Below are 14,823 nucleotides of genomic sequence, written 5' to 3' on the forward strand. Positions count from 1 at the left end.
TTACTTTAGAAGCACAAAAGGCTATTAGAGGTAGATTTAATAAATTCCATGTTTTACATATTCGATCACATTCTAATTTACCAGGTCCCTTAACTGAAGGCAATGCAATTGCTGATGAAGCCTTGCAAGTTTTTCATGCGGAGTCATCTCCAATATTAGCTCATTCCAAATCTCATTTGTCTGCATGATCTCTTAGACATTTATTTGGCATAACAAAAAGGGAAGCAAGGCAGATTGTAAAGGCGTGCACCCAATGTGCTCCATTTCTTCCACCACCACCTATATACTCAAAAAATCCTATAGGTGACTGCCCAAATGATATTTGGCAGATGGATGTCACTCACTATTCATCATTTGGATGTTCTCAATATATACATGTATGTATAGATACTTTTTCAGGCTTTCTTATGGCAACTGCTCGCTCTGGTGAAGCAGTCAAAGATGTGACAACTCACTTACTAGCATGTTTTGCTAATCATGGAGTGCCAAAATGTTTAAAAACAGATAATGGCCCAGCCTATATATCAGCTGCATTTAAAAAATTCTGCTATGAATTTTCCATCTATCATGTTACTGGCATTCCTTATAACCCTACAGGCCAAGCCATTGTTGAAAGGGCAAATCGTTCCCTCAAGGTTTACTTGCAAAAAACAAAAAGGGGGAATTACACAAGGCCATCAGGCATCTCTCAATTTAGCCTTATACACATTAAATTATTTAAAGTTCAATGATAAGAATCTTTCAGCAGCCATGAAATATGCTATTGCTATAAAAACATCAAGAGGAACTTCACTTCTAGAAAAAACACAAATAGAGAATGAAGGAAAACCGGCAATGTGGCGTGATGCAGAAGGACAATGGCATGGTCCGGGAAAAATAATCATATGGGGAAAGAGTTATGCTTGTATTTCCACAGGAAAAGAGAAAGAACAGTGGGTCCCAGTACGCAGGCTTCGGCTGATAGAAGAAAGAGACAATGGGAAGAAAATCACAGGGCAAGAGACTGAGAGCAGCAAAGCGGAGAAAGAAGCTGGAAGAACAAATAAGGAGTCTTTGTCTTCAAAATGAGGAGGTTGATTCTGTTTCTCTTACTGACTCTTGGGGCTGGAGGACGTCCAACTCCGACCCAGGAGACAAGTGGGAATGCACATCACTGGGCGTTCATCCCGAATCCTCCGTGGGTGAGGGTCATAAGATGGGGTGAAAAGATACCAACACCAGTATTACATGGCAGTTTGTCACACATGTTTGGGGGTGCAGGCTTTGAATTTATAGGTAAATCAAATGGTTCACAGCCAAGAATGAACTTTACTAGATTGATCACAGGATTACCGCTCTGTCTTCAAAAGAAGGTTGATGGACGATGGAATGGCACTGCATGGGTTTTTAATGATATAGCGGCCGATATGACATGGTGTGCAAACATAACTCTGGGACATGAGACTTTGGGTTATCGAGGGGACTCTAGACTCTTTCACCTATGGACTTGGGTCATTGAGGGACAAGATATGGATCTAAAACGAGAAATAAGTTTGAGATATAGACCATATTGTACAAAAATGGATGGGGCACGAGACATGGGACAAAAATGAGAAGTGATTTTTAGATTTGGGCCACAACGTGGAAAGAGGGATGATCCCAATGTCTCCATTTATTGTAATTATTCAGGTTTTGTACCATTTGAAGATTGTCAGTCACATCAATGTCAACAGACTGTGTTATTCTTAGAGCATTATAATAAGAGCCTTATTTCCTGTCACAACCTATCGTATTTTGGGCCAGATCGCTATGTCTCAGGATATCCTAGTCCTAGATATGTTACTAACAAGGGTTCTTATACAGCAGGGATTGAACGGGTGATTGCCACTATTGGGGGACAGACAGTATAAGGTTTTGTAGGACCATTTATAATTGTAGCACCAAATGGTACTATAATTACAAACCGTATTAGTCTTACGGCGCGAGTGTGTTTAGGATCATCTCATGCCTTTATGTGGGATCGTACAAGTCAGTCTACACTCGTGCCACATATGAATATGACAGGGATATTCAATTTAACTTGTCCGAATTGTTCGGTACATGAATGCATAGGGCCACAATTTGATAAAGGAAGGCTTTACATCATTACTAGGCCAAAGTATGCACTCACAGTAGTGAAAACACAAGGATGGTATCGCACTCCGGCTGACAATATTATGTCAGTATTAGATCAAAAGACAGCAAGTTTGATGTGATTCAAAAGATGTATCTCATGTGTAGTGTTAGGTATAACCTTATTAGTTGAGCTAATTGTTAGTTCTACTGCTCTCGCAATGTCTGTCTCTAACACGCAGAATAGTGTCCAAGAAGCGAGTGCTCTTCATGGTCTCATGCGCAATGTCTCAGAAGGATTTCAATGTCAGGCTCAAATGGATAAGGAATTTTACAATGCTGTTCGTGCTTTACAGAAAGCAGTACTGTTCTTGGGACATGAAGTTGCATATCTAGAATTACAAGCAAAGTTACAATGTGATTATAGGTATAATACTTTTTGTCTTACTCCAAAACAATATGATGCAACTGAAATAGCATGGGAAAAGATTCGGGCTCAATTACAAGGTGTAGTCAATGATAATGTGACCTCAGAGCTCCAACAATTGATTCAATTGGCAGAATATATCAGTCAGGCTTCCCATGAAGACCTACTTCCACAAAAAACTGTTCAACATATCTTAGATTTTTTCCAACATGCTGATCCCTGGCACTCACTAAAAACTTGGCTAATTTCATTGGGATCAGGATTACTAACATTGCTTATATTAGTTGCTATTATACCAATATTATTAAAGTGGATATTGTTAACAATTCGTAATTCCCTCTTCTCCACTAAGCATACCGTGCTGGCTATGAAAGAACAACTGTACCAAAACAAAAAGGGGGAGTTGTAACGGGACGAATTAGAGCTGACCCCTGTCCATCGCAGGACTCCACACTGAGAGCCTGCCTAGATAACCTGGGGGCTTGTCAGTAGGGGTGGAACTAGATGGATTTCAGGAGGAAGGGTCTCGTCTTTTTTGGCAACGTGGCAGTTCTTTGTCCAGTTCCGGATGTCCAGTGGAGAAGATACCCATATAAGGAATAATGTTAGGTGATAGGTTCAATGTATAGGCTTAGGAATGTTCACGTAATTAAGACTATATATGCATGTGAACTAGCTGGAATAAACGGAGTTCTCACCACCTTGTCTCCCACCTCATTTCATTATTCACTAGATCAAGGCCTCTTGCTGGACAAGAGCCTTGGGTCGGGGTTTAGGGATTCCCGAAATGGTCTAGGGGACCCCAACAGGAAAGGAATAGATGGGAGTCTAAAAGTATATCTTTTCAAAGTCTATCACTGACTTAATTTTGCTTCAGAGTAAATCAGTTTCACTCTTAAGTCCTATGTTTCCACACCTATAAAATGGTGTCAGTAGCCTACCTCTGGTAGACATAGGTATCAGAAATAGTTTAGAATGTTATAGCTAGATGGCACCTTAGAAATCATTTTTTTCAAACCTCTCATTCTCCCATTTCACAGATGAGGATTCTGAGAAGTGACTTTGCCCAGGTCATACTACTGCTCTAACAGTTATAATTCCCATCAGCCAGTTGACACTTCCCTTCAACTCAAGTATTGAATCACGTGCATCTAAGTTTGTTTCTTATGTACAGCTGGACATTAATGAAACTTCATTTCTGTGTATGCTCTTGCCCTTTAAGCCTGTGCCCACAGCATTGGCCCAAGTGGATAGAGAGAAGATCTATCAGTGGATCAATGAGCTATCCAGTCCGGAGACAAGGGAAAATGCTCTCCTGGAGCTGAGTAAAAAGCGTGAATCTGTTCCTGACCTTGCTCCTATGTTGTGGCACTCTTTTGGTACTATTGCAGCTCTCTTACAGGTAGGTATATATTGGACAGTAGCAATTTAATCTTGTTCACATCTATCTCTCAGCATTTCCTAAGTGAATAGGGAGAGTGACTGCCATGACTCACCAGGTAATCTTCCATGGCAACTAGAAGAGGGGTGGTAGTAAGAAAAAAATAGTTCATAAGATGCATTCTTATAGTTAAGAACAAGAGTGCATTTATGTGCTAGTAGAAGAAAGAGTTGAAACCTGAAGAAGTTATTAATGCAGAATGAAAGGAAGGCAAACTTGTGTATTTTTAAATGGTTACCCCCACAGGGGTCCTTGTTGAGAAATATGATATGGGGAAAGCTTCTAAAATAGGATAGGACACAAATTGTGAGGGAGAACATGGAGTTTTCTCTATGCTTTATTTTTTCCAAATTAGATCTACTTCCCTTAAAATGTTGTGTGAAGTTCCTGAACATTTATCTTCAGACTTTCAAATCCATCAGTTAGATTATTATCCTACCCCAGATAATCCTCAAAGGATTCTTTGTTATTTCCCCCCCTATTCTGGACTTTCAGTTATTGAAGTAATTAAGTCATCCACAGAGTACTGAATATTTCCAGATATATGTGTGTATATCTGTATTTCATCTTATCCCTTTTTGTTTGTCGCCAAGAGTAGATTTCTTTATGCCTACATTTAGAAAAATAGCAAGAGGTACTATAGTTGACCATGCTACCAGTTCCTGTATATAGATTACTGATGAAAATGTTTAGAGACTTTGCACTTAAAAAAGTAGTCTATTTATTAATCTCAACCTCAGTTAGCATTTTAAAGTTATCACTAATTGATTTGTATTATCTAAATCTTTATGAGGTGGGGGTCCCAAAGACTTGTTAATTATATATTCCTCTAAACAGAGAGACAAAGGATATGGTAACTTAAGTTGAGGATGAAAGATCTGAGGATTCTAGGGATTTTAGAGGCTCTCTGGTCCAGTCTACTTCTTTGACAGATTAGGCTGGTTCAGTGACTTGCCTGAGGCCGTACAAGTAGTATATATTAGATACCATTTGTAAGGGGAGTTTGGAACCCCTGTCACCTGACTTCTTCCACTCTTTCCACTTTACCATGCTGCCTTCTGTAGAGGAGATGCATAGACTCCAGGTTTTAAGGTCTGTGGCCTAGCTGAGAGCTGTGGGGTGAAAGTAAAGTGGAGAGGAATGGGAAGGGCAGGGCAAAGCTTTGACAGAATTTGCTGTCCTGCTCTGCAACCTGAGCACCTCAAGATGCCAGGATCTCTTTGAGCTGGCTGTCATAGTACAGAGGTAACCAGGACTTTTCTTAAGAGTTTCAGAACCGTGTGCTTATGGTGTAACCAAGCATTTCCTGTTGACCTAGTGCTATTTCATTTTTAGGAAATTGTAAATATTTACCCATCTATCAATCCACCTACCTTGACTGCACATCAGTCTAATAGAGTTTGCAATGCTTTGGCACTGTTGCAGTGTGTGGCATCGCACCCGGAAACCAGGTAAGAGCTTTGGATGGAATGAGATTCAAATTATGCTTAATTTGAGGGTGAGGATTGATTTGCATGGGTGGTTTTTTTAAAAATAATTTTATAATTTATAATAATTTAAATAATTTTTAATTAATGTCCCAGAAGAAATAATAGTGATAATAATGGCTAACTATTAGGTTGGTTGGTACTGTTTTCCCCATTTTACAGTTGAGAGAACTAAGGTAGACAAAGGTAAAGTAACTTGCCTGCGTCACATAGCCAGTAAGCGTCTGAAGGCAGATTTGAACTCAGGTCTTCCCAACTCTAGGCCTAGCACCCTATCTACTATGCCACTTAGCTGCCTATTGACAAGAAAATAAATCTCCCTCCCTTTGCAAAGGTTAAGGTCCACTGCATGTGCTGTCAGACTCTCTTGATGTGTTGGTTTAACTTACCAGATTGTTTTTATTTCTTTTTATGACTGGTTTTCTTTTTTTGGGGGGGGGGGGGGGGGGCGGGAGATGTTACAAGAGATGAGTAAAGGAAGGAGAAAAGGAATATGTTCAGAAATGAAGATAATATTTTAAAATCCATAAAACATTTTACATTTAATTTTTTTAAAAACTTGACAGCTTATAGTTCCACGTTTGGGGGAGGGGGGAGCAGAGGGCGGGGGTTTGACTCCTAACTGCCTTTATTGATCAGAGACTATGTGATTCTGCCATTTTAATCCTAAAGGCCATATGAGTACTCAGCATTAACTTTATTCAGTGTACCTTCTTTTCTCCCTTTGCAATTTCCATTATCTATACAATTAGAAAATTGTATTGATAACCTTTGTGTGTTGTATTAAAAAATTAATTCAAAGCTCTTGTATGTTTTCTAATAATCTTAGGAACTGGCTATAGTATTTCCATTTGTGGAAAATTCCATTTTAGCCCTGTTTATAGCTAAGCATTGGTTGAATTACTCAATTGCAAATCAAAATAAATTCAAAAAATCTTTATTAAGTGCCTTCTATCCATTCTAATGCTAGACATACAAAGTATTTTAAAAAATGGTACCTTCAAGGACCTTAAATTAGAGGAATAGGATGCACATTAATCACTACGATATAATGTAGAACATAAAGACAAAATAGATAATATTTTCACTTGGGAAGAGCAGGGAAAGCTTTATGGAAAAAGTGGCACCATATTGTAGGCCCTAAAGGAATAGGCAGTGATCAGGAATTCATTTCAGGCATGTGTGGTAAACCTACACATATTCTGGGAGGGGACAAGGAACTGTTCAGAGTACTATTTCATTGATTAGAGAGTGGAAAGAAAAGTGTGAAATGTAGAAAACTGTAAATTGAAGCCTGATTGTTGGAGAATCTTATATGAGCAGACTAAGGACTATGTATTTTATCCTGTAGTCATTAGGAAGTCACTTATCCTTTGTTGGTTTGTTTGTTTTTGAGAAAGTGAATGAGTTGGTTAGAGCTATTTATTTGGAATATCTGAAAGAAGTATAGGAAAGGAGAAATAGGAGTTGAGAGACTATTAAAATAGTATAAGCAAGAGGTGATAAGAACCTAACCTACAGTGGTGGCAGAAAGAGTTAAGAAATAAGGTGCATTTTACGTATACATATATACACACACATACATATGCATACATTTATATACACACATTTATATAGCATTACAATGGATGACTCAGAAAAAAGTTAATGTAAAAATTAATAGGACATTTTAAATTAAAAAACCATTTTATATATGTAGATATATATGTTTATATGTATACATATATATGTGAATGAAGGTAAAAAAGAAGGAAAGAATAAAGAATTATTCAGGTTTCATGATTGAAAGGGTAATGTCAGCGTAAATAGGAAAACTAGGAGGAGATCCATACCAGGTGTGGAAGGAAGATAGCTTCAGTTTTAGACATGTTGAACTTGATGTGGCAGTGGAATGTCTAGGTAGAAGTCCTCCTACAGACTGTTAGAAATACAGACCTAGAGCTCAGGGGAGTGTGTATGTATGTATCTTCATAGAGGCACTATCTAAAGCAATTAGAGTAGATGATGCCTCTAAGAAAATGAAGGATGAAGAGAGATGAAGACATAGCCTTGAAGAACATTCTCAGTTGACAAAGGGCACCAAGGACTGATTCTCTCTGAGATAGAGAAAAAGAAGGAACAAAAGGCAAGGATATTAAAGAATATTACGACTGAACAGTTCTTATGAGGAATCAAGAAGGAATTTGCACAGAAGTTTGTAGCAAATAAGCCTGGAAAGAATAGGTTTATTCCTTTGCTCTGGTTTGAAAGACTTCACCTGACTGTCATATATAAAAATATCTGTCATAATCTAAGGTAGAGGGAGAACCTCAATGAGAATCTTCTGACTGTTTAACAGTCTTTTATGACCTAAAAAAATTTTAAAACTAATAACCTTGAAATTTTATTTAAAATTGATCATTTTCTAAAGTATGGTTACATGTGCTGTATATAGTATGAAATACACATTCACTTATCCATTGGATCAACCTCATAAAAGATGATAAAAAGATTTGTCACCTAAAATACTATTCCTGCAATAGTCTTAGGCCAGTGCTTAGTAGAATCAATTACCTGGTCATCTTTAAATAGTAGAAATCAACAACATGAACTCTGAATATGATTGTTTTCTTTCCAAGGTCAGCATTTCTTGCGGCCCATATCCCACTCTTCTTGTATCCTTTTTTGCACACGGTCAGCAAGACTCGTCCCTTTGAATATCTTCGCCTCACTAGTCTTGGAGTTATTGGTAAGTTATTGGGCTTCTTTGCAAGCCTAAGATGATCTTTCTCAATAGGTGGTATGAATTCTTTTCTACCTCTTATTGCTTAATCACTCAATATTCATTTAAGTCTTATAGATTATGTCTATTTCTGGCAGTAAACAAAAGAGAAAATCGTATGGGCCATTTTATCACACACCATTCTGAAAAACTGGAACTTGTTGTTATGTATTCTTAAGAAAGACCAAAGGTTATTAATATTTTATGATGTAGCCATGGGGCTATACTTTTCCAGGTGTTAGCAAGAAAGACTGTCCTTTAGGAGTACAGTCAACACGTGTGAAAGAGAAAATTCTCAGCTTTGGGGACTAGAAAGTAGAGTTGTACCAACAGGATTCAATTTAGTGATCAGAGGTAATCTTTGAGGAATACGGTTTCTTTTGTTCTCCCTTCTAGACAGACAGATAGACACACATCCTTTCTCTAATTCTGAAGCTGTTTTCTCCTGTTTATCTAGCCAAATGCTCACAGTACTCAAGTTAACATATCTAGACTTCTACTTACTGATTTATATGGGGAAAATTGTTAAAGTATCCATTGAATGCTTTTGTCTCCACCAGAAAATAAGATAGGCTGTTTCTGCCCCAGACTCTTAAAAGGATTTCTGCAACTTCTGTGGCTCTCTCCAACATGATTTCTTTTTCCTTTCTTGGTGTTTCATTTGTGACATCTGTAATGTTCTTAGCTAATGTTAAACAAGAAAATTGACTATAGAAGCCTTCTCTTATTGGGGATATTTTCATTCAGACATCAGTATTGTAAGATTATGAGGGCAGCTTAACTACTAACCAGGGATAATTTGTTTAAAGAAAAGTATAAACCAGTATTAAAAATGAGTGATGAAAGACCCTATAACTTTACAGTCATGAATAGCTTACTTTCTAGGACTCATGTTTCAAAAACATAGCTGTTCCTTTTCCCCTTCTAAGACATGATTATTCTTTGATTCATACACTATTAGTAAATGTTGGTTTGTATGAGATTTCCATACCCTGATGTTAAAATCAAGCACTTCTGCTTCCAAGCTATAAAAACTACTTAATTTAGCCTTTTAAATGTCAGCATATCTCCTGGACAAAAATTCACCAGTCATCTGTACTTTGCTTCTTTCTCAACCTGTTGCAGTGTAATGTAACCTTTGTGAAAAGTTAAAAGGGGAAGAGCATTCAAAGCAGCACTGTTAGACTGATTCCTTTTCTTGTCATGTTTTCAAAGAAACTGGGTTCGTCAGATTGCTCAAACAAGTAATGTTTGAGGTTCATCTCTCATGGCTTAGGAGTCATAGAGATTGAGTGTTGAATTCAATTATGATTATGATCTGTTGTGGAATTCAGTGTGGAAATGTTGTCATTGGTAGTGGTGTCCTTTGCCAACTTCTGTTTTTGGTTTCAATAAATGATACCTCCATATGAACTATTGTTTTAGGAACAGAAAATATGTGGCCTTAGACATGTAGTGTGGCATATTTTTTGATGTATTGCCTGAGGCAAGGTGCCTGCCCTCCAGGGTTCAGATTTTTTATATAGAATATTAAGACAATATCACTGACCTCTTGAGCTTTTCAGGGCAGAAGTCCAAAGAACCTTAGGGATTGCCATGCCCATGGTCATAGTTATTAATAACAAACTTCAGGTAGTGTTTTTTCTGCTATATCACATTGCCTTAAAAAATGAGTTCCTTGGTAGAGACCAGCTAAAAAAGCTAGTTGTTGTATCCAAAACTACTCATGCCAGGGGAGGAGCCAAGATGGTGGAGTAGAAAGATACACATATGCTAGCTCCTAACCCGCAGCCCATAAAATACCTGCAAAGAACTACCAACAAATTCTGGAGCAGCAGAAGCCACAGAACAACAGAGTGGAGGAGATTTCTGTTCCAGAGAGACCTGAAAAACCAACAGGAAAGGTCCATCACGCATCGAATCGGAGCAGAGCCCAGTCCTGCCTTGGCCGCAGCACCAAGAGGAGCAGATCCGAGCAGGCTCCAGGGGCAGAATCTCCAGCAGCAGTGCAGGTCCCTCCACCCACAGGTGCCAAAGGTCAGTGAGAGGGTCTTTTCAGCCCACCGAGAGGGGAGCGGGGTGTGCCCATGACTCAGGCCCCTTCAGGAGACACCAGCAGAGGCAGCTGCGGACAGGGGCTCCCAAAGCAGGCTGGAGCCAGGATCCATTGTTGAAGGTCTCCTCATAAACCCCCTGAGGGAACTGAGCCCTGTCTGGCAGCCCTGCCCTCACCTGAGCACCTGAACTTAATCTCATACTGAATAGCAGCCCCGCCCCTGGTGAAAGCCCTGAGGCTGGGAAGCAGCATTTGAATCTCAGCCCCGAAGCACTAGCTGGGTGGATCTGGAGGCGAGATTGGTGTGGAGAGGAAACTCAGAAGTCAAGTAACTGGCTGGGAAAATGCCCAGAAAAGGGAAAAAAAATAAGACCATAGAACGTTACTTTCTTGGTGAACAGATATCTCCTCCCATCCTTTTGGGACGAGGAAGAACAATGCCTACCATCAGGGAAAGACATAGAAGTCAAGGCTTCTGTATCCCAAACATCCAAAACAAATATTCAATGGGCTCAGGCCATGGAAGAGCTCAAAAAGGATTTTGAAAATCAGATTAGAGAGGTGGAAGAAAAACTGGGAAGAGAAATGAGAGAGATGCAAGAAAAGCATGAAAAGCAGGTCAACACCTTGCTAAAGGAGACCCAAAAAAAATGCTGAAGAAAATAACACCTTGAAAAATAGGCTAACTGAATTGGCAAAAGAGGTTCAAAAAGCCAATGAGGAGAAGAATGCTTTAAAAAGCAGAATTAGCCAAATGGAAAAGGAGGTTCAAAAGCTCACCGAAGAAAATAGTTCTTTCAAAATTAGAATGCAACAGATGGAGGCTAATGACTTTGTGAGAAACCAAGAAATCACAAAACAAAACCAAAAGAATGAAAAAATGGAAGATAATGTGAAATATCTCATTGGAAAAACAACTGACCTGGAAAATAGGTCCAGGAGAGACAATTTAAAAATTATGGGACTACCTGAAAGCCATGATCAAAAAAAGAGCCTAGACATCATCTTTCATGAAATTATCAAGGAAAACTTCCCTGAGATTCTAGAACCAGAGGGCAAAATAAGTATTCAAGGAAAGAGATCCAAAAAGAGAAACTCCTAGGAACATTGTGGCCAAATTCCAGAGTTCCCAGGTCAAAGAGAAAATATTTCAAGCAGCTGGAAAGAAACAATTCAAGTATTGTGGAAATACAATCAGGATAACACAAAATCTAGCAGCTTCTACATTCAGGGATCAAAGGGCATGGAATAGGATATTCCAGAAGTCAAAGGAACTAGGACTAAAACCAAGAATCACCTACCCAGCAAAACTGAGTATAATACTTCAGGGGAAAAAATGGTCTTTCAATGAAATAGAGGACTTTCAAGCACTCTTGATGAAAAGACCAAAGCTGAAAAGAAAATTTGACTTTCAAACACAAGAATGAAGAGAAGCATGAAAAGGTAAACAGCAAAGAGAAGTCATAAGGGACTTACTGAAGTTGAACTGTTTACATTCCTACATGGAAAGAAAATATTTGTAACTCTTGAAACTTTTCAGTATCTGGGTAGTTAGTGGGATTATAAACACACACACACAGAGACAGAGAGCACAGAGTGAATTGAATAGGATGGGATCATATCTTAAGAAAATGAAATTAAGCAGTGAGAGAGACATATATTGGGAGGAGAAAGGGAGAAATGGAATGGGGCAAATTTTCTCTCATAAAAGAGGCAAGCAAAAGACTTTTTAGTGGAGGGAAAAGGAGGGGAGGTGAGAGAAAAACATGAAGTTTACTCTCATCACATTCCACTAAAGGAAGGAGTAAAATGCACACTCATTTTGGTATGAAAACCTATCTTACAAAACAAGAAAGTAGGGGAGAAGGGGATAAGCAGGGTGGGGGGGATGATGGAAGGGAGGGCAATGGGAGGAGGGAGCAATTTGAAGTCAATGCTCTTGGGGAGGGACAGCATCAAAAGAGAGAATAGAAGCAATGGGGGGCAGGATAGGATGGAGGGAAATATACTTAATCTTACCCAACACATCTATTATGGAAGTCATTTGCAAAACTACACATATATGGCCTATATTGAATTGCTTGCCTTCCCAAAGGGAATGGGTAGGGAGGGAGGGATGAAGAGAAGTTGGAACTCAAAGTTTTAGGAACAACTGTCAAGTACTGTTCTTGCTACTAGGAAATAAGAAATACAGGTAATGGGGTATAGAAAGTTATCTGGTCCTACAGGACAAAAGAGAAGATGGGGACCAGGGAAGGGAGGGATGATAGAAGAGAGGGCAGATTGGTGATGGGGCAATTAGAATGCTCAGTGTTTTGGGGGAGGGGGAGGGGACAAATGGGGAGAAAATTTGGAACCCAAAATTTTGTGAAAATGAATGTTGAAAGTTAAATAAATAAATTTAAAATAAAAAAAAATACTCATGCCCACAAAAGGACTAGTTTCTCTCTTTTTTTTTTTTCAACCCAATACATACATAGAGCAGCATTTTCCTCTCTTAACTGCAACTCCTAAGAAATTCCAAGGAAAGTTAGGGTACTGCTCTCTTTTTTAAGGTCTGATTTAGTTGACAACCAAGTGATAGCCCAGTACCATGGAAAACACTGGCAATGTAAAGTATTCCCGGGGGCCTCAACTTTGATTTGCCTGGCGACTCACAGCCTACTCTTTTTTCCCCCTGTTTAATAATCATTAGGAGTGTAGGAATCTAATCTCCACTTAGATACAAACCACAACCACTGAAATTTTGACCCTGATTCCATTTTATGACTTCTGTACTCCCCCAACCAACTGGGCAAGCAATTCAGGGTGGTTTTTAAGTGGAAACACTCTCTGAAAAGAAAGTGCATTTGTCCATAATTCTTTTCTTTAGGGGCCCTGGTCAAAACAGATGAACAAGAAGTAATCAACTTCTTATTGACGACAGAAATTATCCCTTTATGTTTGCGCATTATGGAATCTGGAAGTGAACTTTCCAAAACGGTATGTGCTTTCAGCTTAATTAGATTCTCGTTATTTTGGTTTTTGGGCATTAAGACCCTTATTCATTTTGTCTATGTCTTTTTATTATAAATGGTTCAGAGTTTGGGGACCTCTTGTAAAACATGTTTAAACTTAGCTTTTTGCAACTTTGAAAGAAAACCTTTTTTCTTCTTTGGTATATTATTAATTTCAGTAAAATACATGCTTTGCTAGATGACTCTGAAGAATAGCAACCTTTTATCCTTGCCTAATTATTGTAGCTGTTAAGTTCCCTTCCTTATTGAACCTAAGTGAGGAATTATTGTAAGCTCTTTTTCCCTGAGTCTGAGTAATTGGAGTTGGTACCTCATACCTTTCCAGGACCCATTTGGAAAAGGCTGTGCTGAAATTCAGATCTTTGTCTAACTATTAATGTGAAATAAATTAGAGTTGAAAGGCAGGAACACTTCGAGTTTGAAAAAGGATTTATAATATAAGTAGGTGGTTTTTCAAGAATTTTTTAATTTACATGGCAACTTATCATGATATGACCCTTTAAATCTCTTTTACTTTACCACCTTTATGACTTTGAGCAAATAACTTCCTCTTTGAACCACCATTTCCTCATTTTTTAAATGGAAATGCTGAACTAGATTCTTCCAGCTCTAAATCCCTATAAATTGGAATAGGTTAAAAGGGGAATGGTGAGAATAATTCATGCTAGAAAATAGACCTTTAAAGGATGCTTAAAGGCATTACAGTATTTAAATTGAATAAAAAGACTAAAAGGAGAATGGATTAGTGACATACTTTCTGTAAAGTTGTAGATAACGATCAGCTTTCTATAATAATTATAATACCAGTTCAGTTACATGATACTTTAAAGATTATGAAGCATTTTCTTTACAATTCTGTGAGATATAGTGCTAGCATTATCCCCATTTTGCAGATGAAATAATTAAAGCTCAGAGAGATTGTACTTGCTGAGTAAATTCCAGAACTCAATTTTTTTTTTATTCCCAGGAATAGTAGTATCTTTTGTATGATATCACACTGCCTTCTCTGTTACTACTGAAGACCTTATAAGTGTTTACTTTAATTCACCAAGTATTTCAGTGCTTATTGCTTATGCTAGTAATAGAGTTCCTTATGTAGTAATAGAGTTCCTTTGCATCAGGCTTTCTAGAACCCTCATTGTATCATTAACAAATTTGCTCTCTTCTGCACCTGGCTGCTACCTCTAATACTGGGCCCTTGATCTGTTCATCTGCATCTGTGTCCTTGGGGAATTCATTTGCCTTCAGTCTGCCTCATCTATTATCTCCTTCCTTGCTGCCTATAAACATATTTCATTCTCTCCTATCCTATATCTCAATTTTGACCCTTCCACTCCCTCAACCTTTTGCCCCATATCTCTCCTTTATTTTACAGCCAAGATCCTAAAGGGAAAAAATTATCTATGCCAATTGACTCCACTTGCTGATTTCAGCTCAGTGGAGTCTGGCTTTACCAGTCCACTTGACTGAAATTGCTCTTTCCAAAATTACCTGCAGTCAATCAGTTGTTAAGTGTGGTCTTTGTCAGGACATATTCTTGACT

General features: G+C 38.4%; 1 protein-coding gene across 2 annotated transcripts in view; it reads left to right on the plus strand.

The window, feature by feature from the left end:
* CNOT9 (CCR4-NOT transcription complex subunit 9) overlaps positions 1-14,823 on the plus strand; it is a 30,272-nt gene that overhangs the window by 9,105 nt on the left and 6,344 nt on the right. The window contains exons 1-5 of one of the 2 annotated variants that reach the window (XM_072617781.1): positions 932-1,181; positions 3,741-3,920; positions 5,295-5,410; positions 8,065-8,174; positions 13,136-13,245. In XM_072617781.1, coding sequence (XP_072473882.1) covers positions 1,065-1,181; positions 3,741-3,920; positions 5,295-5,410; positions 8,065-8,174; positions 13,136-13,245 — 633 coding nt within the window. In that variant the 5' untranslated portion in view covers positions 932-1,064. Of the gene's footprint in view, positions 1-931; positions 1,182-3,740; positions 3,921-5,294; positions 5,411-8,064; positions 8,175-13,135; positions 13,246-14,823 lie in introns of those variants that run through there. The other variant, XM_072617782.1, reaches the window with a different exon arrangement.

This window comes from Notamacropus eugenii, chromosome 6 (genome assembly GCF_028372415.1).
Source record: "Notamacropus eugenii isolate mMacEug1 chromosome 6, mMacEug1.pri_v2, whole genome shotgun sequence".
Taxonomy (NCBI): domain Eukaryota; kingdom Metazoa; phylum Chordata; class Mammalia; order Diprotodontia; family Macropodidae; genus Notamacropus; species Notamacropus eugenii.